At 45.3% G+C, this 27899-nt stretch overlaps 1 protein-coding gene across 1 annotated transcript in view; it reads left to right on the top strand.

The window, feature by feature from the left end:
• grik5 (glutamate receptor, ionotropic, kainate 5) overlaps positions 1–27899 on the top strand; it is a gene marked incomplete at its 3' end in the record, with an annotated part of 126643 nt that overhangs the window by 79245 nt on the left and 19499 nt on the right. The window contains 5 exon segments of the mRNA XM_080748588.1: positions 4473–4580; positions 12500–12703; positions 19742–19855; positions 23875–23984; positions 25854–26027. Coding sequence (XP_080604714.1) covers positions 4473–4580; positions 12500–12703; positions 19742–19855; positions 23875–23984; positions 25854–26027 — 710 coding nt within the window.

Below are 27899 nucleotides of genomic sequence, written 5' to 3'. Positions count from 1 at the left end.
ACGGACGGACAGACGGACGCGGATTGAGATTGATTGATTGATATCAGGGATGTGCTGGCCATTGGGAAAAGCGGGACAACTCCAGAAGTTTCAAATTTGTACATTTTTTCACAAAGCAAAGCCCTGCTTCATCATACAAGGCTGTCGCACAAAAGTAGTGAAAACAGCAGATCTACAAGCACACAACGCCTTGCGGTGCGAGGCATTGTGTGCTTGTAGATCGGCTGTTTTCGCTAGTTTAAATCATTTTTAAAATGGTTTTGGACATACAAGGTTTCCACCCGACAACGACGAAATATAACTCATGTAATTGGCCCAGTGGCTTGTCACTTGTCACGATCTGAAATGGCAAATCTTTGAGTAGCAGCAGCGCTATAGAGAGAGATCTCTCTCTTTAGCGTGCAATGAGGGCCTCTACAACAATTTTTCCCGGGCTGAATCAGGGGCCCAGCATGTCCCTGATTGATATAAATAGATAGACAGATGGATAGATAGAGTAGATACCGCAGGATAAATTCAGGTGCCGGAGACAGCACAGTAGTAAATGTTACAGAGACAAGCCAAAGAAGTCCAGTGGGAGCAGAAGAATAACTCAAGTCGATGTGAGGATGTGATTCTGGTCGACAGTGTGTTTGCCATGTCAGCAATGTGATAGAAACATGCAAATGTTTGGAAATCCAAGATGTACTTCCTGGTGATTCTAGTTGAAACACAAGCAAGGTTTGTTCTTGGCTGAGGCCCGGTAGCATTGTAGACGGCAGCGTGTGCATATAATTAACTCACACAAGACACAAGAGCGCTGCGGGGTTGAATGTCACACTCCTCTGTTACACGCACATTTCTGCGACAATAATTATCTGGTGAAATAAGCATGTACTGTTATGTATACAGTACAGCAACAAGCGGAGCAGCCTGGTAAGCAGCTGTAACAGCAAACATTCACATCCAGCGACACTGAGGAATAACAGTGAGCTAGAGGAATAACAGTGAATTAGGTGAACTTCAGTACTGTCACAAGTCACATAGCATCTCTGTTGGCTGGAAATGTCATACAGTATGTACACTTTTGAAAGGATGGCTTGATTCTAGGCTTAAAATAATTGATATCAATATTGTAGTAAATCTCTATGGGAAAAATGAATGGACGATTTGTTTTTGGCACCAGAAAAGCACGCCCACGTTTTACAATTTACATTTTTTATACAAAATCTGCATAGTAGAGACTAGAGATTGGAGTTCAAAAGTCTTCAAAAGGCAGACAGACTTTTGAACTCCTGAGATGAACTATGGATTCATTCAGTTTTTAGTTTTTTTGCTGATCTGGTTATGCTTGTTTTATATCGCATGAATTCTTCTAGTATTTAGGATTTATTTAGATTCATACAGTACTTTTTGGGAACTATTTATTTATTATTTTACGATTTCTTTGCTGTCTTTTACCAGGAGAAACATAATCTCGTTTTATTTTTATTTTCATGAACCTGCTTGCAGATGGAAAACAAAATGACAAATCAAAGCAATGTCGAATCTTGATCTTGAATCTTGATTATGATTTTCAAATGCTTCATACTGTAATCAGTTTTTATCATCCAGGGTTGCCGTTCCCATATTTGTTGGCACCAAAGCAGGTTAAGTAAATCAAACCCCACACCCACAGCACTGTACATATATATTTTTTGTAACCTCTATTTATCTAGGGAAGGTTTACTGAGCGTATACGCACTCTCATTCAGCGGTGCCCTGGTTCACCTTCATACACTTACTCACATTCACACCTGGGAGCTGCTCAGAACAACCAGCGTCTTCTAATGTTGCCCACTAAGCGGCTTAACTGGAGCAGCTGGGGGTTAAGTGCCTTCCTCAAGGACACCCCCACCCGTATAGCTGTTGGCCTCCATAACTACTGAGAGAGTTACTACAAGATACTACTGGGACACAGGCAGTCACTCATTCATACACCCACCCTAGTACACTGGCCCCCTAGTTACAACCTGCTTCTGTAACCTTTAGGGCACGGCTGCCCCACATCTGTGAATGAATGCTGCCGTATATTTGTGTTGTGTCTTCCAGGAGGACTCAACTGTAGAATCACCCAACTGGAGAGAGACACAATCAGTCCAGAGTCCCTCTTATCGGCCATGCACATTTTTTGCTTGTTTGTTTTAGTCTTATAAGGCCAATTCCCCCTGTTTTTATTGTCCCCTGCCACTGTCAACTCCTATTGTTGGTCTTAGGGAGGGTGTAGACCAGCCTTTTCAGGACGTGACCCCCAAAATAATCATATTTTAACTGGGGACCCCCCTACCCTGACGAGCACTAAGAGTTGAGGCATTATACATTTTGTATAACATGGTTCTATTGTGAAAATAGAAGATCTACATGCTCACAATAACTCTAATATTTTACAGTTTGGCCAATGTTTAATTTGTCATTTTAGATGTATTAAAAAGTCCTTCAATTGTCACTTTAGAAATGTGCAGATACCCTCCTAGCACTTAAACTTTATGTTGGTTTGTTTACTGTTGAGTAAGAAAACAATGTTCACATTAAATTGATCATCTGAGGACCCCCCAAAATAATTTGGAGACCCCCCTGGGGGTCCCGACCCACAGGTTGTCCACGTTGGGGAGACGCTTCTGTTCACCTGACTGAGTGAGGCGTTTCACCGGGAGAGGGTAACGCATGCGGAGGAACACGCTATGCCTCCCAGTTACAGTACACTCCCTGCTGAACAAGGTGCTCCGATCAACCTGTAGGAGTCACTAGTGAAGCAACAGAGATCGCCCCCTAGGGCCGGAGTGACACGCAGCAAAGGTTGTCGGGGTCGGGATTCGAACCCGCAACACACTGTCAGGCTGGCGTTGCAGCCTAGGGTGCCCGGACCACCACACCGGCAGCCCAGGCGGCCAGGCCAATAAATAAAGATTTGAACAAAGGAGGCAAATTTAATACTTTTTTATATATATACATTTTTCATCTGTCCTATTTGCCTGTTTGTTGTTTAAACTTGAATCAGGGCATATGATCATTAAATGTCATTTCACTGAATGGTACCTCAAGTGCCTTCATAGCTTGTTGCTTATATTATTGCCTTTTTGTTGGTCTCATTTTGTTTTTTGCCCTATTGCTATACTATCATCTTTGGCATTTATCTCTCTTTTTTTTCTTTTTTTTTTTTTTCTATTTGTGATTGGTTCTCATAATATGTGAACAAGTCTTGGTTTACTGTATGCCCTGAATTTCAAATAAACAAAACTGTGAAAAAAAAAAAGAACAAAGGAGGCGAATTCTATAGAATGATCCAGGGATAGTCAGCTCCAGAGAAGATTAATAGGGTTCAGTATCGGAGTGCCCTTCACCCGCATGTCAAAATAAACATTTAATGAGGCGGAAGTGCACATCGCTGTGGATGGTTTCACGCTCTGTCAGTTCTCAGAAAACACTTAGCTTCCGTCTTACCTTAATATGCTTTAAGCAGGCTCTTTAGTATAGGCTAACTGCCTACCCGGTTGACACTAAATGCCATTTGATAACAATACGTGAGTCTAGACTCCAGAGCTCAGCTGGAGGCTTACGTGCCAAAATGGCAACCATTAACATTTTAAGACGCAAGACACTATACTATCCTGCCTGTCTGGCGAGCTTCCCTCTGCACCGTGGGAGGCGAGCGCCAGTTTGCAGAGAAGAAATATACCCCTCTAAAATGTCAGGGGAGGGGGAGGAGGGAAATGGAGTTGGCGTAGGGGGGCGGGTGGGCATTATGAATCTGCCAGCGGAGCTATTGCCTCATATCTGACCTATTGAAAGATGTACAGCGTTATTTCCCAACAAAGTGCCCCCCCCCCCCCCCCCCGCGATTCCGAACACCTCCCAGTCCATAATCACACAGTTGCGTTCCCTTCTGTGACTTTATTGTCCCCACACATTCGGAGAGATACAATACTTGCAGTTCTTCACGCACTTTAACCACTTAAACCCTTTGTAAACTGGACCTGAGTTGGCTCTGTACATTCTTTTTCCACCAAATCTCTATGAAGATCACAAAAATAGCAGACCTACAAGCCGGGGGTTCCAGGGGGTCCCCAGCTAAAGGATTCATTGTTAGGAAACAATTTGTACCCATGGCCTAATGCAGATAAATATGGTGATCCTCGAAATTAGAAAGGTTGAGAATCACTGTGTGTGTGTGTGTGTGTGTGTGTGTGTGTGTGTGTGTGTGTGTGTGTGTGTGTGTGTGTGTGTGTGTGTGTGTGTGTGTGTGTGTGTGTGTGTGTGTGTGTGTGTGTGTGTGTGTGTGTGTGTGTGTGTGCGTGCGTGCGTGCGTGCGTGCGTGCGTGCGTGCGTGCGTGCGTGCGTGCGTGCGTGCGTGCGTGCGTGCGTGCGTGCGTTCCCCCCAGAATAGGGATGCTGCAGGTCAAGTGGTAAACAGAACGTTGTTTTGATTTATTCTTTTCCTTTTGGTCCCCTGTCAGATTGGGATCTGGTACTCCAACAACACCCTGGTCATGAATGCCACCAGCCTGGACATCAACGTGTCAGAGACCCTGGCCAACAAGACCCTCATTGTCACCACCATACTGGTAAGGTCACCGCTCCCCCAGGGGCGTCACAAGGGGGGGAAAGTGGGACCGAGTTACTAGGGCCCAAGGTGGAGGGAGGGGGCCTTCATTATTTTACTTTAGCTATTGAAAAATAGCAGATATACAAGCTCACAGCGCGGCACCGAGTGCCGCGCTGTGAGCTGTGAGCTGTAGATCTGCTATTTTTGAATAGTCGTGAAAATGTGTGCAAATCTTTGAATATATGTATTTTTTAAGCGAACATTTGTAACTCAAATTTTGCCTCTGTGGGGGAGGGTTCCCTGGAACTAAATATTTTGAGATGGGGGGTCCGTGGCCAAATACATCTCATTTTGGGGGTCCTTCACATGACAAGGTTTGAGCACCGCTGACATACAGTAGAAACATTCAAAGACTTAGATCTGCTATTTTCAATAGTTAAAGCACAAAATGTGAAGGAATCCTTGTACCCAGGGCCCAGAATTTGGTGCGACAACCCTGCGCTCCCCATCACCACTGTCATGCTGACGAGGTCGGAGCTCTCTGCTGGTGACTGGCAGGGGGTCCGCCCGGCCCAGCTCACACTGTGCCGGGGTCTCTATCTCTCTCTCTCTCTGTGTCTCTCTGTCTCTCTCTGTCTCTCTCTGTCTCTCTGTGTCTCTCTGTCTCTCTCTCTCTCCTCACTGAACTGTCACTGTGGCTGTCATTGGAACTGATAGGAGGCTTAGGGAATCCCCACTGTGTCAGTGTGTTTGAACAGTCAAGCGCAGCTCTGTCAAAACCCCCGAAACGTGTCTGCTCACAGCCGTCGTGTCATTGAGGTCACATCAGTACTGCTATGTCATACTGCTGTGTGTATAGGCCAACTGTGGTGTGTGTGTGTGTGTGTGTGTGTGTGTGTGTGTGTGTGTGTGTGTGTGTGTGTGTGTGTGTGTGTGTGTGTGTGTGTGTGTGTGTGTGTGTGTGTGTGTGTGTGTGTATAATTGCGACCGTCAGGTCGCAAGTTACTATGAAAAACTCCACCTGCTGTCTGTCCGTCCGTCCGTCCGTCCGTCTGTCACGTCACGTCACACTTTTGCCCTACTCTTATCTCCAGCACTGTTGCCCCTATATGCCAAACTTTGCACACACACTCCTTGGATGGCAACTCACAACCTCCACCCCTAATTTCTCATATGGCCCTCTTCTAGTGCCACCATCAGGCCGATTTTTGCAAAACACATTTTTTGGACACTGCTCCTACAGGTTTTGCCCTAAAATCATGCAAAGCGGTACACAGTATCTCTACAGTCATGTCATCGACATGGATCTGTCCCATTTCCCATATTCCCTCCTGATTGGCTTCGATTGCCTTCTAAAGTTAATGTATGCTGATTAGGGAGTCTTACTGGTGACTCCCTAATCGGGAGATAAGCGACCGTCAGGTCGGCAACCTCATGGTGGCGCTAGAAGAGCGACATGTGAGAAATCAGGGGCGGAGGTTGTGGTTTGCCAGCCAAGGACTGTGTGTGCAAAGTTTGGCATGGATAGGGGCAACGGTGCCGCGTGCCGGAGATCGTGTCTGTCGGGTGAATACCTCATATGTTGTGGTTACTTTTCAGGATTAAAATCCTGAAAGGATCAAAGCGGCGTTTGTACATCTGCTACTGTTCATACTTTTGTGTGAAAATAAATTTAAAAAATCAAACCTCGGTTCGAAGTGAAGCGGTGAATTTTTATTCTATGTGTACTAGAGCTTTGAAATCAGTGTTCCAGATCTATACATTCTGTGTTCTAGATCTATACTGCTTTAGTTCTATACTTTTATGAATTCTTAATTCTGAATGATTTTGTCTGGAGGGCCAAATTGTCATGTGAAGCTTGACCAATCCTCAATTCTGCATGCACGGGACATGTACGGGACATGTACGGGACAGACACTCTCACTCCTTGAGAATCTATGGGAATCCTCAAAAAAACAGGTACGGGACAGACAAAGCCACTCCTTGGAAGCGGCTTTCACTGCTTCAAAAAGTTCAAATATGGAGATAAGAGGTTTCTGCCCGACAGCGACAATACACTGTGTGTGTGTGTGTGTGTGTGTGTGTGTGTGTGTGTGTGTGTGTGTGTGTGTGTGTGTGTGTGTGTGTTTTTGTGTGTGTGTGTGTGTGTGTGTGTGTGTGTGTGTGTGTGTGTGTGTGTGTGTGTGTGTGTGTGTGTGTGTGTGTGTGTGTGTGTGTGTGTGTGTGTGTGTGTGTGTGTGTGAACTGCATGATGTGTTGGTATTCTTGGTAGCGTACATGAGGCAGATACAGTGGTGCTACACAATGCAGCTGAGTACCCTCAGCAGCACTACTGAAGCACCATCACAGCAGAGAATGTCCTCTCAGCTGTACTGTAATAGAAGGTGAAAAGGAGCTATATCAGCAATCAGCCCCAGGAGACCAGGTGGTTTACAGTGGCTTTAGAACAGCTAAAGGGGTGTTGTTAACGCCACATACAGCCCAGCACCTACAGGCCTCTCTCTCGGCTGCCGTCAAATCGGTGTAAACCGCCGCAGCCTTGCGGGGCTAATCGCTTTCATGAAACGGTTGCCAGACATGAAAATCATAGACTTAGCATAATTGAAACTGTGTTTAATAAAATAAATTCCCTGCAAGACTCATTTCTACAGGAACGTAGTCCAGCGACTGCCTGCACAAACATGCAATGCAAATGCATTTTAACACTCATCTTTTATTTTCTCTAATTACAATCTAAAATATGAACCCATGTTGTAAAAAAACTAAGTTGTCCTTTAAGCGGATGCATCTGGAAATTGTGTGAGCCAAACAACGGTCTCTGTGCCTCTTGGTTCCACCCAGTGGCAGTGCACCACCAGAGTGTACAGCTCAATATTGTAGTCAATGATCTTTGTTCTGCCCTTTCCGAGGGCAAATAATGTCCGGGGCAGCTGCCTAGCCTCTGCTGAGCCAGGTGAGTCGCCCAGCTGTTGCGCTGTGACACATTCAACAGGGACGCCTGCAGCTCCTGGATGCTCTGCTCGTGTCTTCCCATGCAGCGAGGCAACCTGTAGATCCCAGGTGTGACGGCGTCCTGGGTAGGGAGGGGGCTGCCTGCTGAGTCCATGTTCTGGCCTACTAATCTGACAGGGCGGCAGAGCAGATAAGACCGCACATTCCCAAACATAAACAAATGCAGTGTCGCCCGCCGCGGTAACATGCGATCGTATCGATCTTGCTACCAGTAAGACTCCCTAATAGGGAGATAAGCGATTTTTAGGGCAAATGTGTAGGAGTAGTGTCCAAAAATGTGTTTGAAGAAATTGGCCTGTTGGTGGCGCTATATGGGACAGATCCATATTGATGAGATGAGTGTAGACATACTGTGTACCGATTTGCATGATTTTAGGGCAAAATCTGTAGGAGCAGTGTCCAAAAATGTGTTTGAAAAAATCGGCCTGAAGGTGGCGCTATATGGGACAGATCCATGTTGATGACATGAGTGTAGACATACTCTGTACCGATTTGCGTGATTTTAGGGCAAAAATTTTAGGAGCAGTGTCCAAAAATGTGTTTTGCAAGAATCTGCCTCAGGGTGACGCTAGAAGAGGGTCATGTGTGAATTGATTTGGCATGGATCGGGGAAACGGTTGCGGAGTTATGAGCTGGGCAAAAGTGTGACGTGTGACAGACAGACGGACGGACTGACTGACGGAGAGCTGGTGGAGGTTTTGATAGTAAGTGCGACCTGGCGGTCGCAATAAAACATCAGTAGTCGGCTGTAGTAGGAAGGTTTTTCAGACTAAATAATGGAGTGAAACTTAATAAACATTCAGGCTCAGTGTCAGACTATCTTCTTCCTCATTTGAGCACCAAATGTTGGTGCCCAAATTCAGAGGACGTGAGCCCTGGGCAGGTGCTCAAAGCACTAGGGTTTCAAGCAGTAGAAGCACACGCAGTAGCGTTTAAATGCGGAAGTCTTGCAATCCCAGACTTGACCACCAGGCGATGGCAGCCTCACTGATCCACAGCGGTTCTGGTGGGTCGGCTTGGTCTGAACAGGCTTCAGCACACAGGGGACACGAGCAGCGGTAAATCCAGGTATGCCAGGTAATCCTGCAGTAAGCCCGCTAGTCAGATAGAAAACAGGTTATCCTTGAACACAAAGTTTGGAAAATGTAAATGATCTGATTGGCAGGCATGCAGACTAGTGTGGTATGAGGCAATATAATACTGAGGCTTAGGAATATAATACCCAGCAGTGATGATATAGGTTTCAAGTGGTTAGCGTCTTTAGCTCCCACATGGATGATGGCTAAGGATTTAGGGTTTTCACAGAGCAGTGGCGCGACGATGGAATTCATATCCAGGACTTTAGGCAATGCGGCAGGGTGGACCATGGATGAGCTCACAACCTGCACAGAGGTTGGCGCAGCATGAGAAGATAGAAGGCTGATGGGTCTGTGGAGCGTATGAGACTCTTAAAGACCTGTGGCCGATTCTACAAATGCTTTCTACTGTAGATCAGTAGTTCTGAAAAGGTTTTGTGACAGCTGGAGACCCCCAGAGGAGAATTATTGTTTAAAAAAAAAGCACTTTCAAGATAAAAAAAAAGAAGAAAAAAAAAATATATATAAAATAGTGCGTCAAATCCAAAACGACACAGATGCTTTCCCGGTTTGAATGGTTTAAACTGCTGGTGTTTACCTGTGACAAAAAGTAAATGTCTCTGAGGCAGGCCTAGATCGGAACTTTGGTTTGAGGAACAGTTTCCTCACACAAGACTGTCAGGGCGACAGGTAGAAAGGTGGCTAGCCCGAGATGGGAGATTGGTATCAGAAGCCCAAAATAGGTAATCCTCCCAGATACTCGAAGGCTGATGTGTGTGTCCTGGTCCACTGCGAAAGTTGTTCAAACTTCAAAAGAGTTTGTCCTTCCTCTTGAGTTCCTCCTGCAAGCAGCAGATGTCCTTTTTGTTTTAGCCGCGACCGTGAGAATGGAAGCTGGCAAGTGGCACACACACACATCCATCTGAATTCACAGCCAGACAGCTTAGCCTCCAGGCTACAAGCAAATCCAAAGCCAAGCCAACAACAGCTGTTAGCGAACCACAGTCCAGCAATCAAGTTAAATGTTCAAGTGCACTAAACCATGACACAGATAATATGACCGGAATTTTAAAAACCTCAATAAAACAATTATACAATTAAAAATCACACCCGTGTGAAGTGGAGCTGTGTGTGTGTGTGTGTGTGTGTGTGTGTGTGTGTGTGTGTGTGTGTGTGTGTGTGTGTGTGTGTGTGTGTGTGTGTGTGTGTGTGTGTGTGTGTGTGTGTGTGTGTGTGTGTGTGTGTGTGTGTGTGTGTAGATCATGTGTACCGATTTTTGTGACATTTGAAGAAAATATGTAGGAAAAGGAGCAAAAAGTGTGTTTTGGAGAAAATTCAAGATGGCGGAAAATCTATCCTGGCGCAAATGGGCGTGGCCTATATGGGGAGATGCGTCTTGACCCAAGGAATCCAGGGAAAAAAGAATTTTAATTTTCCGATCTACGGTTCAAGAGTTACGGGGCAAAACGTAAAGTGGGCCGTTATAGCGCCACCATGAGGCCGAGTGATGTAATTATTTTTCGATTCATTCTTAAAATCATTATGAATCTCCTCTCCGAGGTTTGAAACTGTAGCTCCTATGGTTTACGAGAGAAAAATACTTGAAAGTGATTTCTTGCATTGTCCCATTATAAGTCAATGGGGACAATTAAGCGTCGTTTTTTGCCGATTACGTCGGCATGGTAAGGCGGATCGGAACGAAAGGTAATAGAACACCATTCCCGGCCGAGCCGCACATTTTGATGTATATATTGCGCGAGTGGCGTAAATGGTGCGGCACTAGTTACGCGCCGAAGTCAGGCTACATACACACAGACAGACAGACACACACACACACAGACCCACACAGCCACGTATAGGGAGCTGCACACAGCTCCAAAAAACACAACCTTGGACCTGAACGAGTTCTCAACTGGTCACCTGTCCAACAACATCAGATTAACCACTTAAACCCTCTAGACATTGGACCTACACCAGATCTCTTCGCCAAAGCTATTCACTTCATGACTCTACTAACGATAGGGAGCAGACTAATGGTCTGTTTCTTTATCCATTAAATCACCCTTTTCTGTCTTTTTGGGATAAGAATCACGTTCGATTCCTTCCACCGGTGTCTCTCCAGGGAGTTATTATGATCTCAGTTTTGGCAACAGTACAGTAAAAGGAACTCTTTTTACCTTTAATAGTATTGATTTGAGAAAGTGATAACAATCGATTCCCACAATTCATGTTACTGTAGTTTCTCAACCTCCTTCTAAATGTACAATTTATTACAATAGTTAGCAATGTAATAATAAATTGCACCTCACCCTCAGTGTACAAAATACCCAAGCAAGGGAAGACCTTGGTGCTTGTTTGATCCTACGTCATCCTAATGTTACATGTGGGCTGAGAGTCAGAGGTATAGTTCAGGGGTTCTCAAAGTGGGGGTCCAGGGGGCCCCAAGTAATATTCGATAATACAACATCAAAATCAGTTTACCCACTTTAACCCTATATTATGGTATCTCACAGCACGTCCAGGCCAGTCTGTGATGTCATCTCCAATTTTGGGCATAGTAGTGATGTCAATCAGTGATGTCAGTCAGTGATGTCAGTTGGGCATTGTTACCATGGTGGCGACACTGTTTGTTTAGTATCAGTGATGTCAGACGGACGTTTGACAGACATTCGCTAAATTAATAGTTAGATTGTGTACACAATCTTATTTTATGGGGGTCCCTGGCACAAAATCTTTTCAGGCCTACAGTACATACTGTATCAATTTGGGGAACCTTGACACAACAATGTTTGAGAACCACTTGTGCAGTTAAAGGACTCTACAGTATGTCGCCTTATGTTGCCTTATGCCTAAACTTTTTTGGCTTTTCTTTTTTTCCCTTCTTTTTTTAAGCATCTTAAAACAGTGGCTATTTTCACTTTTTTTTTTTTTTTATATAATTTATTTTTTTGGCTTTTATGCCTTTATTGATAGTATACAGTAGACTGACAGGAAATGGGGAGAGAGAGAGATGGGGAGTGACATGTGGCAAAGGTCGTCCGGATCGGGAATCAAACCGGCGATGCCGCGTGCCCATGTGGTATGCGCCCTGACCAGTAGGCCACCGGATGCCCTATTTTCACTATTTTAAAAATGTTTTTAAAAAAAGGTTTGGGCATAAGGGGTAATGTGGCACACGAGAAATTAAACTGTTTTACAGTGCCTACATCGAGTCTGTCATTTATTTTTCAATTGTCTGTTGGTATGGTAATCTTGATATCAGGGATAAGAATTCCCTTAAAAAGATAATTAGCACACAGATGAACAGCCTAGAACAATTCTTTAACAGACAGGTGCTCTGTCTAGCCGTTCTGATGCTGCCCACTAAATGAAGAGTACTAACTCCTTCCATCTGGCCTTCGCTTACGGGCCCCTCGTGCCACAAAAACAGGTACAATATTCCTTTGTTCCTTTCCATTTGCACACTGAATGCTGCTGAGGGAAGGTCAGGGAGATAGACCTTAGATGTGCACTTTATTAGTCTTTTTGTGCCTATATGCTAATGCACTTTCATGGTCAATGTGCACTTTACTGCATAGCACTTTAATGCTTTGCACTTTGTGGTCAACATGCACTTTATTGTACCTTTTTCGGTATCTGCTACAAGTGTACTGTATGGTGTTGTGTTTTTATTGTATTGTATTGATGTCTATGCCACTGAAACCCAATTTGCCCTTCGGGGACACTAAATATAAGAACCTTGAACCTTGAACATGGAACACAAGATAGGGCCCAGAACGTCCAGAAACGGACATGCGTGACAACTTTTCCTCTCAAAGCCCTGTTATGTCTCTCGCTGTGCTTTTCTCAGGAGAATCCGTACGTAATGCGTCGGGGCAACTACCAGGACTTCCAGGGCAACGACCAGTACGAGGGCTTCTGTGTGGACATGCTGAGGGAGCTGGCGGACAGCTTGAAGTTCTCCTTCAGGATCAAACTGGTGGACGACGGGCAGTACGGAGCCCCCGAACCCAACGGCTCCTGGACCGGCATGGTGGGAGAGCTCATCAACAGGGTGAGTCTGTCTTGGCAGAAATTAACCTCCTATCTCAGGATTCAGGGTCAGCCAAGCAGCCATGATCCACTTGTATAGGGCTACGATAGAAAATGTGCTCACCTTCTCTACGACTGTCTGGTTTGGTCACACAACCTCCCAGGACAAGACTCGGCTAGAGAGAGTAGGGTTGCATTTCTCCATTCCGACATGTCTCCTTTCCGACACTAACCCTATACCTAACCCTAACCCTAAACCTAACCTCTATGGAAGTGTTGCCACTCCGACAATAAGAAGTCAATGTCGGAGTGGCGACACGTCGGAATGGAGAGCGCCCCCCAGAGAGTAGTACGCCGAACATCAAAAATCATTGCACGTAGCCTCCCCTCACTTTCATCACTCTTCTCCACAAGAATAATTAGGAAGGCTAAAAAAAATCATAGCAGACAACTCTCATCCCGCACATTACCTCTTCAGTCTCCCATCAGGCAGGAGATACAGAAGCATTAAGAGTAAAACATCCCGCTTTAGAGACAGCACCTACCCCTTAGCTATTAGACATCTGAACTTATGTGGCAATATACTGTATATAGCACTTTAAACTGCTGCTGGGGATTGTTTCCCATTTCCTTCTTGTGTGTTTATGGGTGTTCGTATATGGTGCACTTGATCACACAAAGGCATCAAAAGTAGCAGATCCACAAGCTCGAAACGCGGCGCGAAGTGACACGTTTTAATCTTGTCATTCTGCTACTTTTGATGCTTTAATCCTGAAAAGCAACAGTTTTGGTCATATGAGGTTTACACCTGACAGAGACGATGTACAGTATACACTTACAACACACGCACCCACGCACACACGCACCCGCACCCACACACACACACGCACGCACGCACGCACACAGCGTCTCTGTTGCCCCAAACCCCAACTCTGCAGTAACTTCCAATGTGCAAAATTTCCCTCAGAGGGGAATAAGATTCTTATCTAGGACAAAACCTGACTTGATAATTCCCCAAATGAGAGTCAGTGGTAGCATTGCCTAAAAGTGCCTTATTTGCTCTTACCATAACACAACTCTCTCTCTCTCTTGCACACACTCATCTCTCTCTCGCTCGCACGCACGCACGCACGCACGCACGCACGCACGCACGCACGCATGTGGCGTGCGCACACACACACACACACACACACACACACACACACACACACACACACACACACACACACACACACACACACACACACACACACACACACACACACAGTGTCTCTCGCCCTGTGTATCTCTGTCCAGTCCCACTGTGCATGTGTTAGGATCTCAAGTCTGGGCTGTCTAATGAGAAGCCCCCTTGCTCTTAATTACCATATGGTATACTTCAATTACCAGCCTCTGCTCTCTATGTGGAGACCTGCCACGCTGTGGCTCCCTGGCTCCCCATGCTCTCTCTCTGATCACTCTCTCCCTCTCTGCACTCTCTGTATCACTCTGTATCTTTCTCTCTCTATATATATATCTCTTGTTTTCTCTGTAATCTCTGTATCTGTATCTCTCTCTCTCTCTCTCTCTCTCCTCTGCCCCGCACCCCCACCAGTCTGAGCACCCAGCTCTCATTAGCGGCTCGTGTTCATCAATTAGCGCTTAATGGACGAGACGTGAGGAGAGGCAGTGAGACCACAGACCTCTGTCTCCTCTGCTCTGTATCCTTACATACACCTGTTCTGCTCTATAGCCTTACATACACCTGTTCTGCTCTGTAGCCTTACATACACCTGTTCTGCTCTGTAGCCTTACATACACCTGTTCTGCTCTGTAGCCTTACATACACCTGGTCTGCTCTATAGCCTTACATACACCTGTTCTGCTCTGTAGCCTTACATACACCTGTTCTGCTCTGTAGCCTTACATACACCTGTTCTGCTCTGTAGCCTTACATACACCTGTTCTGCTCTGTAGCCTTACATACACCTGTTCTGCTCTGTAGCCTTACATACACCTGTTCTGCTCTGTAGCCATACATACACCTGTTCTGCTCTGTAGCCTTACATACACCTGTTCTGCTCTGTAGCCTTACATACACCTGTTCTGCTCTGTAGCCTTACATACACCTGTTCTGCTCTGTAGCCTTACATACACCTGTTCTGCTCTGTAGCCATACATACACCTGTTCTGCTCTATAGCCTTACATACACCTGTTCTGCTCTATAGCCTTACATACACCTGTTCTGCTCTGTAGCCTTACATACACCTGTTCTGCTCTGTAGCCTTACATACACCTGTTCTGCTCTGTAGCCTTACATACACCTGTTCTGCTCTGTAGCCTTACATACACCTGTTCTGCTCTGTATCCTTACATACACCTGTTCTGCTCTGTATCCTTACATACACCTGTTCTGCTCTGTAGCCTTACATACACCTGTTCTGCTCTGTAGCCTTACATACACCTGTTCTGCTCTGTAGCCTTACATACATACACCTGTTCTGCTCTGTATCCTTACATACACCTGTTCTGCTCTGTAGCCTTACATACACCTGTTCTGCTCTGTAGCCTTACATACACCTGTTCTGCTCTGTAGCCTTACATACACCTGCTCTGCTCTGTAGCCTTACATACACCTGTTCTGCTCTGTAGCCTTACATACACCTGTTCTGCTCTGTAGCCTTACATACACCTGTTCTGCTCTGTAACCATACATACACCTGTTCTGCTCTGTAGCCTTACATAAACCTGGTCTGCTCTGTAGCCTTACATACACCTGTTCTGCTCTGTAGCCTTACATACACCTGTTCTGCTCTGTAGCCTTACATACACCTGTTCTGCTCTGTAGCCTTACATAAACCTGGTCTGCTCTGTAGCCTTACATACACCTGTTCTGCTCTGTAGCCTTACATACACCTGTTCTGCTCTGTAGCCTTACATACACCTGTTCTGCTCTGTAGCCTTACATACACCTGTTCTGCTCTGTAGCCTTACATACACCTGTTCTGCTCTGTAGCCTTACATACACCTGTTCTGCTCTGTATCCTTACATACACCTGTTCTGCTCTGTAGCCTTACATACACCTGTTCTGCTCTGTAGCCTTACATACTCCTGTTCTGCTCTGTATCCTTACATACACCTGTTCTGCTCTGTAGCCTTACATACTCCTGTTCTGCTCTGTAGCCTTACATACACCTGTTCTGCTCTGTAGCCTTACATACACCTGTTCTGCTCTGTAGCCTTACATACACCTGTTCTGCTCTGTAGCCTTACATACACCTGTTCTGCTCTGTAGCCTTACATACACCTGTTCTGCTCTGTAGCCTTACATACACCTGTTCTGCTCTGTAGCCTTACATACACCTGTTCTGCTCTGTAGCCTTACATACACCTGTTCTGCTCTGTAGCCTTACATACATACACCTGTTCTGCTCTGTAGCCTTACATACACCTGGTCGTCCCTTGTTGCTGTTATGGATACTGTGAGCGACTATTGTTTCCGTAGGCGATGCTTTGTCCGCCACGGGTTGTGATTGGCTGAACCGGAGGTAGGGAGCACCGAAAGTAGGCAGGACAAAGATTCGGACAGAATAACTCAGATACCACTGAGTCGGCTCAAGCAGACTTCGCAACGCTCGACATATCGGCTCGCTTTAGCTCGCTTGGCACGTGTCTCACGTGGCTTAAGTCCGCTTGAGACGCTTTAGACTCGGGCAGAAACCTCTTATCTCCGTATTTTAACTTTAAAATTTAACTCTTGAATTAATGCTCTATTTTGATCATATACAGCGTCCCACAAAAGCATCAGAAGTAGCAGATCTGCAAGCGTGAAATGTGTGTTTTGAGCTTATAGATCTGCTACTTTTGCTATTTTTGAATTTGAATCCTGAAAAGTAACAGTTTTGGACATAATACTGAGATGGCATAATATGGAAACAGTGCCAAATTCGAATGACAAACGATTTAATCTATAGTACTTGTATGTGTGAAAATAAGAAAGATTGAGCAACTATTGTTCATGACAAAAATGTATCGATGATAGCTGTCAAAAACACACACCGAGCGTGTGTTTTTGTCCTCTTCCCCGCCGGCAGCTGTTCTTCCCAGGGATGACTGAGCAGGACCTCCCCGTAAATAACGCATTGAGTTGACTCAAATACTGTTAGCCTGGTAGACCATCCCATTTCATTTAGGTGGTTTACCAGGCTATCAAATACCCATTCAGGAGCTTGTTTTATTTGTATAGGCACATAAAATGTACACATTCAGGGACCCTTCTATCCTTAATTTACTGGTGTTATTTACAGTAACTCTGGAAGTCTACAAATGGAACCGTACACGCTCTGGGCTCCATAAACATACATACATTATATATATACATGTATATTATGTTACAGTTAGTTTGGGTAACTCAGTTAGATTGTAGGAGCGCTCATTTTGTAGTTCACCACACCCCCTATACCACCACCTGATCAATTCACTTTGATAGTCACTTATCAACACACCTGTGTAATTCTGCGTAATCACCACAAGACAATACTATACGAGAGATCATCAATGCTTGGAGCATCTAGGAGCATTGCTATTGAACATATAATTCCTGCTACAGTATATTACTATATCATTTATGAGCAGCAAAATCAGTTCTTGGCTGTGCCTCTGCATGGGCTTGTGTGTGTTGCTGGTTCCTGGTCAGTTGGAGATGGATGAATCAAGGAGTGAACTGGCCGTTTGTCAGGGTAGCATAACAACATATCAGAGCAACATCAACTCTCTCTGACTGGCTGTCGAGACACGAAGGGTGAAGTGGGGGGAAAGCAGGCACGTGCACACATAGACATCAAAGGGGGCTTGAGCCCCTGCCCTTTTACCCGTCTGTAAAAAGTGCCCTCTCCCGACCATGAATGCAGTTTTCACTATATGGTGAAAGAAATGCAAATGCCCCGCTTTCCATGCCATACCTGAAGGTAGCATTCAAGAGAATTGCCTTGTCCAAACTCACATGAACTTGAACGCAGCATCTTATGTTGAAAGAATTGCCCTCTCTGTGTAGAAATCTATGCCGTACGCCACATCTCCAGTACTGACTTGGTTATGGCCTTAGCTTAGTGTGGTATCGAGTACCAAAAGTATTTTCACCCAAAGGCCCTTTTAGAAATGTCAGCCCCTGCCCCTCTAACATTCCCTGCAAGTACCTGGGGGGAAGCGAAGTCGCCTCAGTGACAGACATTGTATGTACTGTAATCGCACAAATTGAACAAATATTTTCCTGGCCGGTGGGAACACACCTGTGCCATTACAATTCTAGGAAAGGATTCAGGTTGGGGTTAGGCCTTTTAGGCAGAGGTTAGGTTTAGTGGTTAGGGTTCAAATGATGCCTGATTTTCACTCAGCTGTGCGCTGGTGTGGCACACTGAAAATAACAGCTCTATGAGGTTGGCTTACTGTAAGTTGGCAAAGAATTATAAATATGGCATTCATAAAATACATAAAATCAAAAACGTTGATGTCCTCACAAATATGGTAATACAAATGTGTGTGTGTGTGTGTGTGTGTGTGTGTGTGTGTGTGTGTGTGTGTGTGTGTGTGTGTGTGTGTGTGTGTGTGTGTGTGTGTGTGTGTGTGTGTGTGTGTGTGTGCGCGCGCGCGTGCGTGTGCGCTAGCAATAGCATATTGCCTCATCCTCCTGGCTGTTGTTGTCCTTCCTTGCTGTTGTTAGCACAGAGCAGATCTTGTCATTTTCCATAGGTGGAACACACACCACTTCCACCAAACACAAGGCTCTCATCTCACCCATTAACTGGCACAACATAAACACTAGACTCCTTTAAACCCTCTCTGTTCCCTGTCTCTAGCACCCTCTATTCTCTGTCTCTGTCTCTCTCTCTCTCGCTCTCTCGCTCTCTCCCTGGCTCTCTCTCTCTCTTTCTCTTTATCTCTCAGCAATTCTGAGGCCCCCGGGGCCGTGAGGGTATTGCAAATAACTGGCAAAACACAACATTTGGGTACGGTGGTGGCACGGTTGGTACCGCTGTCGCCCCACAGCTAGAAGGTCCTGGGTTCAATTCCCGCCGGGGGACGCTGTGGGCGCTGTGAGCGTGTTCCCTCCTCTGCGTCATCAGCGCCCATACCCTAGGTGGGGTTGGCAAAAGGGCCTTTCTGTGTGGAGTTTGCACGTTCTCCCCGTGTCTCCTAGGGTAGATACCCTAACAAAAAAACATGCAGTAATCCTGGTCTCTATACTGCCTCCCCCTGGCCAGCCGGGGCGCCTGATGGAGGGGAAAGGAACTGGTTGGAATAACGTGTTCCTTCCACGCGCTACGTCCAACCGGGGAAGCTCCCCCCTGTCAGGTGAAAAGAAGCTGTTTGCTTACTCCTCATGCACTGAAGGAAGCATGAGCCCAGTTTCGGGGCTCTCCCCAGGCGTGGCAGAGGGAGAGCAGAGCCCAGGATTACAGCTTGGGCAATTGGCACTGGGTGAAAAATGGGTTACAAAAATCGTTAAAAAAAAATAAAAAAAGAGCCTAACCCGATTGATCATAAACAATAATATGCTCTGAAAATGCCAATTTTCAAGTGGGCGCCGATCCAGAAAAGGTTATAGGAGCCACTGCTCTCTATGGCCTGGGCAGTGTCTCCATATTTAAAGTTTTCATGTCTTCTTGTAAATGCAATGCCCTGCTTCATCATACAAGAGTGTCACACAAAGGTAGAGAAAATAGCGGATCTACAAGCTCATATACGGCAGTGGTTCCCAAACCTTTCAGGTCGAGACCCAAAAGAGATATTAGACGCTTGCGTACTAGTGAAAATAGCCGATCTACAAGCTTGTAGATCGTCTATTTTCATTACTCCTTAATTATTATAAATCTTTTAATTATTTATTTTAAACTATGAAAAAATAAAACCTTTGAAATAAACACATATTTGTTTAAATGTAGGAAAACAGAACAGGATTTTTACTCGAGTCGTGACACACATCGGTCCAGACCCACTGTATGGGAGGTTGGGAACCACTGATATACGGTTGGTGTCTCTCATTCCTTCTCTCTCTCTCTCTCCTCTCCCTCCCCCCTCAGAAAGCAGACCTGGCCGTGGCAGGCTTCACCATCACGTCGGAGAGAGAGAAAGTTATCGACTTCTCCAAGCCCTTCATGAGTCTGGGGATCAGCATCCTGTACAGAGTTCATCTGGTGAGTATTGATACTTTTACCTAAAGACCGGGTGACACGCCCAGAAGTTTAAAGGTGATACACCATGAAATTTCACTTTTCCTATTTTAAAACCTTTTTTTGGGGTCCCACTAGCACCTTCTATCCTCACAAAGTCCCATTTCTGACCGTTGTGTCTTTCTCTGGTTTTGGGAAGGCGGAGGTTAAAAGCATCCCACGGGTTCTCAAAACAGGCTGTCCAGATTTGTTGCTGTCGTCGATGACGTCATCGACGGCCGTTTTTGAAGAATTTTTTTTTTCAAAGATATATATATCTTTGGCAGTTCAGGCCAAAGGTGGTACTGCAGCTGAAAATGCTCTGAGAGCCATTCAAAAATGAGAGAAACTCTATTCAGGAGTGGTAATTTAGCCTCAAACCTTTTGAAAAACGTTTTTGGGACATAAACAATATGACATAAATACTTTTTAAATGCATGGTGTATCACCTTTAACATTATGATACAGTAGGTCACGTTTTCTTTCTCCAAACAGTCTGAAAAGGAGGCGGGGCCGTATCAGTATTCAGTAAGTAGTGAATGTATACTTCGTCCGTTGTTGTTAGCTTGTAGCGCCGCACCGCACGGCTATTTTCGAGAGCTAGTGTGTGTGTGTGTGTGTGTGTGTGCATTAACTACAATAAATTAATTTGATTGGGTCATTTAACATGGGGGTACATGACATCATTAAAACATTATGATAATTTGATAGCCTTAATTAGCTGTTTTGGCCGTGTCACGCCCACTTTAAGTAAAGGTGGTGTGACTCGTCGTCACCTGTAAAGTTCTGAGTTCCTTACAATTTACAATTTAGGCATTTAGCATACGCTCTTAATCCAGAGCGATTTACAATAAGCAAGGTAATACATCAATACATCAACATCAATACAAGGTTATAATACATCAACACGAATACATCGAATGCATAGAAATAGTAATCTAAGAAAAAAACGCAGGTAGACCACGCACCTATGGGGCAGCATGGCTCAGGGGTAGAGAAACCGCCATTAGAACATGGAGGGTTCTTGAAAGGTTCCCAGTTCGAATCCGGCTTCCCCCAGAGTTAGTGTCTAGAGTCCTTGAGCAAGACTCTGGACCCCTAGTTGCTCCCGGTGAGCAGGTTGGTGCCTTGCATGGTTTCCTCCGCCATTGGTGTATGAATGTGTGTGTGAATGGGTGAATGTAATGCACAATCTCTGTAAAGCGCCTTGGATAAAGGCGTTATACAAATGCACCATTTAACATTTACCTATTCAGTACAAAAACTATATATAAAAAAAAAAGATGGTATCTAAATGACATGTATGGGGCCTTCTGGGGGGCCACCGGTCCGTGCGGCATCTCAAGGGTCTTCCCACCCAGATTGGATTCCACCAGTGCTTCATGTTCCAGCAGCATCATTTCACGCCCCCTCCAGGGGGGCTGCACTCAGATTAGCCAGAGATGGAGGGCTCTGATTGGGGTTACAACTGGATATAGCGCCAAGAGCAGGGCTCATTTCTTGATGCCGCGGGCGTTTGGTTTGGCAGACGTATAAGCTGTGGCATCCAGACAGAGCTTAGCTAAGAGGAGAACGTGAGGAATTAGACTGGGAGCTGATTAGCTTTATATGGATACCTAACATCATGGACCCAATCTCATTGTTTCATTAAGGACTGGATTTCACTGCAATTGCATTCCCCTGGTGGAGTTCATTCCTAATGCCAAGACTGTACTTGATACGCCGTGTTTTTTCGATAACTTTTTTCATTAATTTTTAATAATTATTTGGGAAAATGAAAAATATTTAATACAAAAATGGATTATTAAAAATAAATGAAAAAAGTTATCGAAAAAACACGGCCTGCTCACGTATTAGGAGGGTAGTTTGAGTCACCAGAAAAAATAATGGTTGTTTTTAATGAATTTATCACGGTTAAAATGGAGTTTGAAGTTACAATGGGTGTGTATGTGGAGAGGGCCTGGGCGTGTCGGGCCTGGTAACATTTACATCAAATATCTAAATATTGAATCAAGCAAATTAAAAACTGTTCAGGGTGTTCATAAAAGCCTGATTAGACGATAAAATGACTTTGAAAGTGTAATATCCCTTTAAATGCAAACCCCATTATACCTGTTGTCATGGGACCCATTTTGACCATCTGTTTTCCTGTGTCCATTTATGAACATATATGGAGATATATGTCTCTCTGCGTCCATTTTATGCTCATAATGGAGATCTTTGTATCTGCCCGACGGGTGGTCGAGCGTCTAGTCGGGGACCGGCCTACTCGGGAACGATGTAAATAGGGAATGAATGCCCCACCCTTTAATGCAAACCCCATTGTACTGTACCTGTTGTCATAGGACCCATTTTGACCATCTGTTTGCTTGTGTCCATTTATGCCCATATATGGAGATATCTGTATCTGTCTGTCTGCGTCCATTTTATTCCCATATATGGAGATCTCTGTATCTGTCTGTCTGTGTCCCTTTGTGCCGGTTCCGGAACACGCTGATGTCAGACATCAGCTCTGCATACTTGACCTAGAGTGCAAAGTGAAAGTGTGGAAGAATCGTCCTTTTGCACAGGAGTGATGTCAGAATGAGTCAGTAGAAGTGACGTCACAATGAGTCAGCGCTTGTGCCGGTTTCCGGAACAGCCTGATGTCAGACATCAGCTCCGCATACGGAAATTCCAACCTTTCGCGCCGGTTCCGGAAAACCGCCTAGCGGGTCGGGTCGAGGCCGGGCCCTGCACTTCCGCGGCGGGGAACGCACATGCCGAATTTGATGCCGGTGGGACGAACGGTTCTTGAGATACGCAGATTACATACATACATACATACATACATACTCACAGAGATTTCTTGCATTTATTGAAAGAGATGATAGAATACAAATGACTCCGCACACCGTCTACAATTACACAATACGGACAACTTAATTTTGGCAACGTTTCGATCAATAGACCTTCTTCAGGCATCTTCAGACACCTAAATTCTTCAGATGCTCTATTGGCCGAAACATTCCCTAAATAAAGTTGTCCTACAAGACTTCTGTAGTAAACTTGACCTTTCACTCTGTACTTAGTCTGCTCTATTCCCCCTCAACACCAAACCTCTTTGCCGAAAATAACCAATCTACAAGCTTCGTCTATTTTTGGCTAAAGTTCTCCTCAGAATAGGGACGCTGGTGTTCTATCACACAGTAACTAGGAGTCCCGGACCCCCTGTTGAGGATAAATGGAGCACATGAAGAATTACATGGGATAACACTGAGACTGAGACCAGTTTCTGTTCCTTACACCATCTTTAGCCGTCACTTTGATGTTATATCCTCACACACATATTGCATATTCATGTTGTGAATATACAGTATGGCTGTATGTCCATGGTGAGAATGCTGCCTAAGAGACAGTGGGCAGCTTTGCATTGCTATTGAGGTTTTGGCTTCAGGCCAAGTAGACCTGAGCAGAAGCACTGTGAAGCAGGACTGTAGCGTTAGAGGGACACTGCCCCCCGCTGGTGGAAAGTGGTGTTGTTGGGGAAAAACAAATTATCCCACGATTTTGTAACCTATTTTTTCACCCAGTGTCAATTATGTAATGTAATCCTGGGCGCTACACTCCCTCTGCCAAGTAACCTGGGGAGACAACGGACTGACCTCATGCTTCCTTCTATGCATGAGTAGTCCAAGTCACTTATGGAACGAACACGTTATTCCAACCAGTTCCTTTCCCCTCCATCAGGGGGAGGCGGTATAGAGACCAGGATTACTGCATGTTTTTTGTGAGGGTACCTACCCTATAGGAGACACAGGGAGAACATGCACATTTCACACAGAAACCCCTTTTTTAACCTGTCTGTCTGTCGGTATGTCTGTCTCACTTGTTCTCCTCTCTCTCTCTCTCTCTCTCTCTCTCTCCCTCCATGTGACCCTATCATCTTTTATTCTGTTTACTCCTCTCTCTCTCTCTCTCTCTCTCTCTCTGTCGTTTCTCTCCCCTCTCCTTCGCCCCCCCAGGGAAGAAAGCCTGGCTACTTCTCCTTCCTGGACCCCTTCTCTCCTGCGGTGTGGCTCTTCATGTTGTTAGCCTACCTGGCTGTCAGCTGCGTCCTCTTCTTGGCTGCAAGGTCAGTACACTGTACCATACATCAGTGGTTCTCAACCTTTTCAGGCCGCGACCCCCAAAACAATCATATTTTAACTCGGGGACATGGTTCTATTGTGAAAATAGCAGATTAAGGCCCGTCTTTAACACTTTCTAAGCCGGGCCGTACTTGCCCGTACTTGTCCGGACCACCCAGTGCGCCGCTCGTACTTTCCCGGACTTTTGATATAAATGATAATTATCAAAAAAAAAACGATCGGCCGTTGTTCTCTGGGTCTTCTTGGATCCATCTGAAAGGGTTAAAATTTTCTCCCCCCTCCTTTCTGGAAGTGGGTGTACTACTCGTAGTTTCCAGCAGGCCGCGCCGTTCACTTACATTCTAGCTGCATGGTTGGCTCAGCAGCTCCTCCTTCACTCCACGGGGTAGAGAATCAACAACAACCTCAACCACCATGACTGGATTAAAAGCATCTAGGTTTCTGTACGTGGATCGCGGACTCAATCACGCTCGGGCGCCGCTTCCCTATCGCTCTTTTCCCTGCTTCGCCGCACGGAAACGAATGGAGGAGATCTCCCCGCCGCGTCCCCAAAGTAAGAACGTCGACCTCTAAAGGATCAATATACACGCTGTACCGAGCACTCCATTACGTGTTGTTATCATGTGGGCATTGTTTTTTTTAAACATGTTTATAAATAAATAGCATATTTGTTCGGCAGTACCTCTGTTCAGGGGTTTCTGGCGTGGCTTAATTAATAGCAGATTCTACAAGCTCAGAACGCATCGCGTTGTGAGCTTGTAGATCTGCTGTCTTTGAATAGCCAAAGTGAAATAGTGGTTAAACTGATGTTGCACGTTTATCAACACTTGTTGCTGGGGACCCCCTTGAACCTCTTCAAGGACCCCTGGGTTGTTGCTGGGGACCCCCTTGGACCTCCTCAAGGACCCCTGGGGACCACTTTGAGGATTCCCGTATTTCACCACTGTGCTATGCTGTGCTATGCTGTGCTGTACCGACACTCCTGTCCTCACCTCTCCTGGTTTTCTGCAGGGTTTCCATGGAGTGAGTGGCCGTCAGGATGAAAAGTTTATTTTTGGTTCGCTTATAGAGGGGGGTTTAGGCTTGGGTTATGCTTGGTTACTTAGTTTCATGATAGTGTCAAGCAGAATAAAAAAAAAACGTCCCGTTCGGACAGTCTTTCCGAACTAGTACGGGCAGCCAGGACATCTGGGGCTGCACGAGTTCTGAGAAAAAGTTCTGAGATCGCCCATCAGAAGTTCGGAATGAGGTCAATTTGTAATCAAATTATTGTGTTAGGAATGCAACAAATACAAAAAAAATATTATTGAACTCAAGTATCCATGGCGTGAGTAATCAATAGAGAAAAGGTCATTTTGGGGGTGAACTACTCCTTTAAGAATGATGAGGCCACTTCATGGCCAGTGCAAAATGGATGAAATCTGCTGAGAATGCCCCTCTCCTCCTCCCAGGTTGAGTCCATATGAGTGGTACAACCCCCACCCATGTTCTCCTCTCCTCCTCCCAGGTTGAGTCCATATGAGTGGTACAACCCCCACCCATGTTCTCCTCTCCTCCACCCAGGTTGAGTCCATGAGTGGTACAACCCCCACCCATGTTCTCCTCTCCTCCACCCAGGTTGAGTCCATATGAGTGGTACAACCCCCACCCATGTTCTCCTCTCCTCCTCCACCCAGGTTGAGTCCATATGAGTGGTACAACCCCCACCCATGTTCTCCTCTCCTCCTCCTCCCAGGTTGAGTCCATATGAGTGGTACAACCCCCACCCATGTTCTCCTCTCCTCCTCCACCCAGGTTGAGTCCATATGAGTGGTACAACCCCCACCCATGTTCTCCTCTCCTCCTCCTCCCAGGTTGAGTCCATATGAGTGGTACAACCCCCACCCCTGCCTGCGGGAGCGCAGGGACATGCTGGAGAACCAGTACACCCTGGGCAACAGCCTGTGGTTCCCCATAGGAGGCTTCATGCAGCAGGGCTCAGAGATCATGCCCAGAGCGGTGTCCACGCGATGCGTTAGCGGGGTGTGGTAAGTCTCTGTGTGTGTGTGTGTGTGTGTGTGTGTGTGTGTGTGTGTGTGTGTGTGTGTGTGTGTGTGTGTGTGTGTGTGTGTGTGTGTGTGTGTGTGTGTGTGTGTGTGCGCGCGTGTGTGCGTGCTAGTATTACTATACTTGTGAGTGCCAAAAATGTCCCCACAAGTATAGTAGAATTTGAGAAATGGGACATGTTGAGGAGTACTGGTTTCCTGGTCCTCACAAGAGAAATGGTTTTAGGGTTAAAAAGATTGTTGTAGTTACGCTTACAATTAGAAGGTAGAAACCGTTTAGGGGTTGGAAAAAGTGTTAGGTTTACTGGTTGTGGTTAGAGTTAGGACTGGTTTATAGTTGTGCGCTGAAAGATAAGCTCACAACGCGTCGCAGCACAACGGGTTGTAACAATGTTTAATTAAATCGCTGTCCTAAGCTTGTCTTCACAAGTGGGCGGTGTGTGGGTGCATGTGCATGTGTGTGTGTTTGTACAATGAACCGCCATGTCAACCCAGCAATTGTACTCACTACTACCAACACAACCCAATAGTGCAGGGCACTGTTGCAGATAACGCCGCTGTCAGGTTAAAAGTCAGTTAAGTCTAATTAAATGTGTTCTACTGTAATATGATTCTGTTTACCCTTCACACCACCTCGCCGTCTTTTTCTCCTCCTGCAGTCATCTCCGCCCACCACTTGTTTTGAAAAGTTATTTCTGTGACATTTAAAGTGTGCTCTGTTTCATTTTATATCGTTACTGTACTGGCAATAAAACTTGCATCTCCATATTGTAAATGAATGCCATACTTATCGTACAATTTTCTCACAGAAAAGTAGCGCAAAATATTTATGCTACTTTGTTTTAAAGTGAAAGTGGCTTTAAGTCTATCTGTTGGTTTTATAAATAGCATATCACTGGAAATAATAACCACAATGGATCCACTGACTGGAACACATGGTTTTGGACATACCAGGTTTCCACCTGACAGCAGCAACGATATAGCAAACATAGAGCTGAGACGCGTGCGTCGCAGCTAATAAGACAGTTTTGAATAAATTACATTCAAGGACATCTGCCTACGCAACCACCAGTTTTAAACCTGTTCCACTTTCTCATCCGTTTTAGATGTTCAGCATTTGCTTCTATTTAATTTATCTTTAGCGATTTACAATGAATGACTGGGTACCAGTTATGCATTTATTGGTGCAGGCATCAAGCATGTGGTCTTTCAGTTACTATGGAAATGTTTGCCAAAAATAGCATTCTATTTATAGAATTCTAATTCATTTGTGTCACGTTGTGAGCTTGTAGATTTGGTGAACGACAATGTTGTTTGATAAAGTATAAATCAGGCTTTGGTGTCCAGACTGAAACTTATCTTTAGAAATCAGGTTTGTGTCGCATTTCAAACCACCTGCTGTTCAGACTTGATCAAAAGCAACCTGATTCCAATCTGGATGTGCCAGAAAATCTGATTTGGGATGCCAATGTGTACAGATACAGTAGCCTATCTTGCTGGACTAAATTGTGTCACTGTTATCCAGTTCAGTGTGTTTCGCAAATGTTTATATTTCAGGGACACCCCTTAACTCTGACAGCATACAAATGGAACCAAATGGACCCGTTACAATGGTCCATTTAGAACCCCTCCCAAAGAACCGTGAGAGTCCCTGGACCCCACTGTGAGAACCACTGATCCAGATGTACATTGAGAGGATGTGTGCGTGGCGGGGGATGGGGGCAGTGGTTCTCAAACATTTTCATGGCAAGGACCCCCAAATTAAAGTATTAGGGCTGGCTCTGGACATCCTATCTGAAAATATGTTGTGCCCCCCTTAAAGTAGAAGACTTTGGTTAAATTATTGTATCTACT

Source organism: Nannobrachium achirus (assembly GCF_963921795.1).
Source record: "Nannobrachium achirus genome assembly, chromosome: 2".
NCBI classification, from domain to species: domain Eukaryota; kingdom Metazoa; phylum Chordata; class Actinopteri; order Myctophiformes; family Myctophidae; genus Nannobrachium; species Nannobrachium achirus.
Note: the sequence above shows the minus strand (reverse complement) of the source record. Positions and strands in the feature narration are given on the sequence as shown.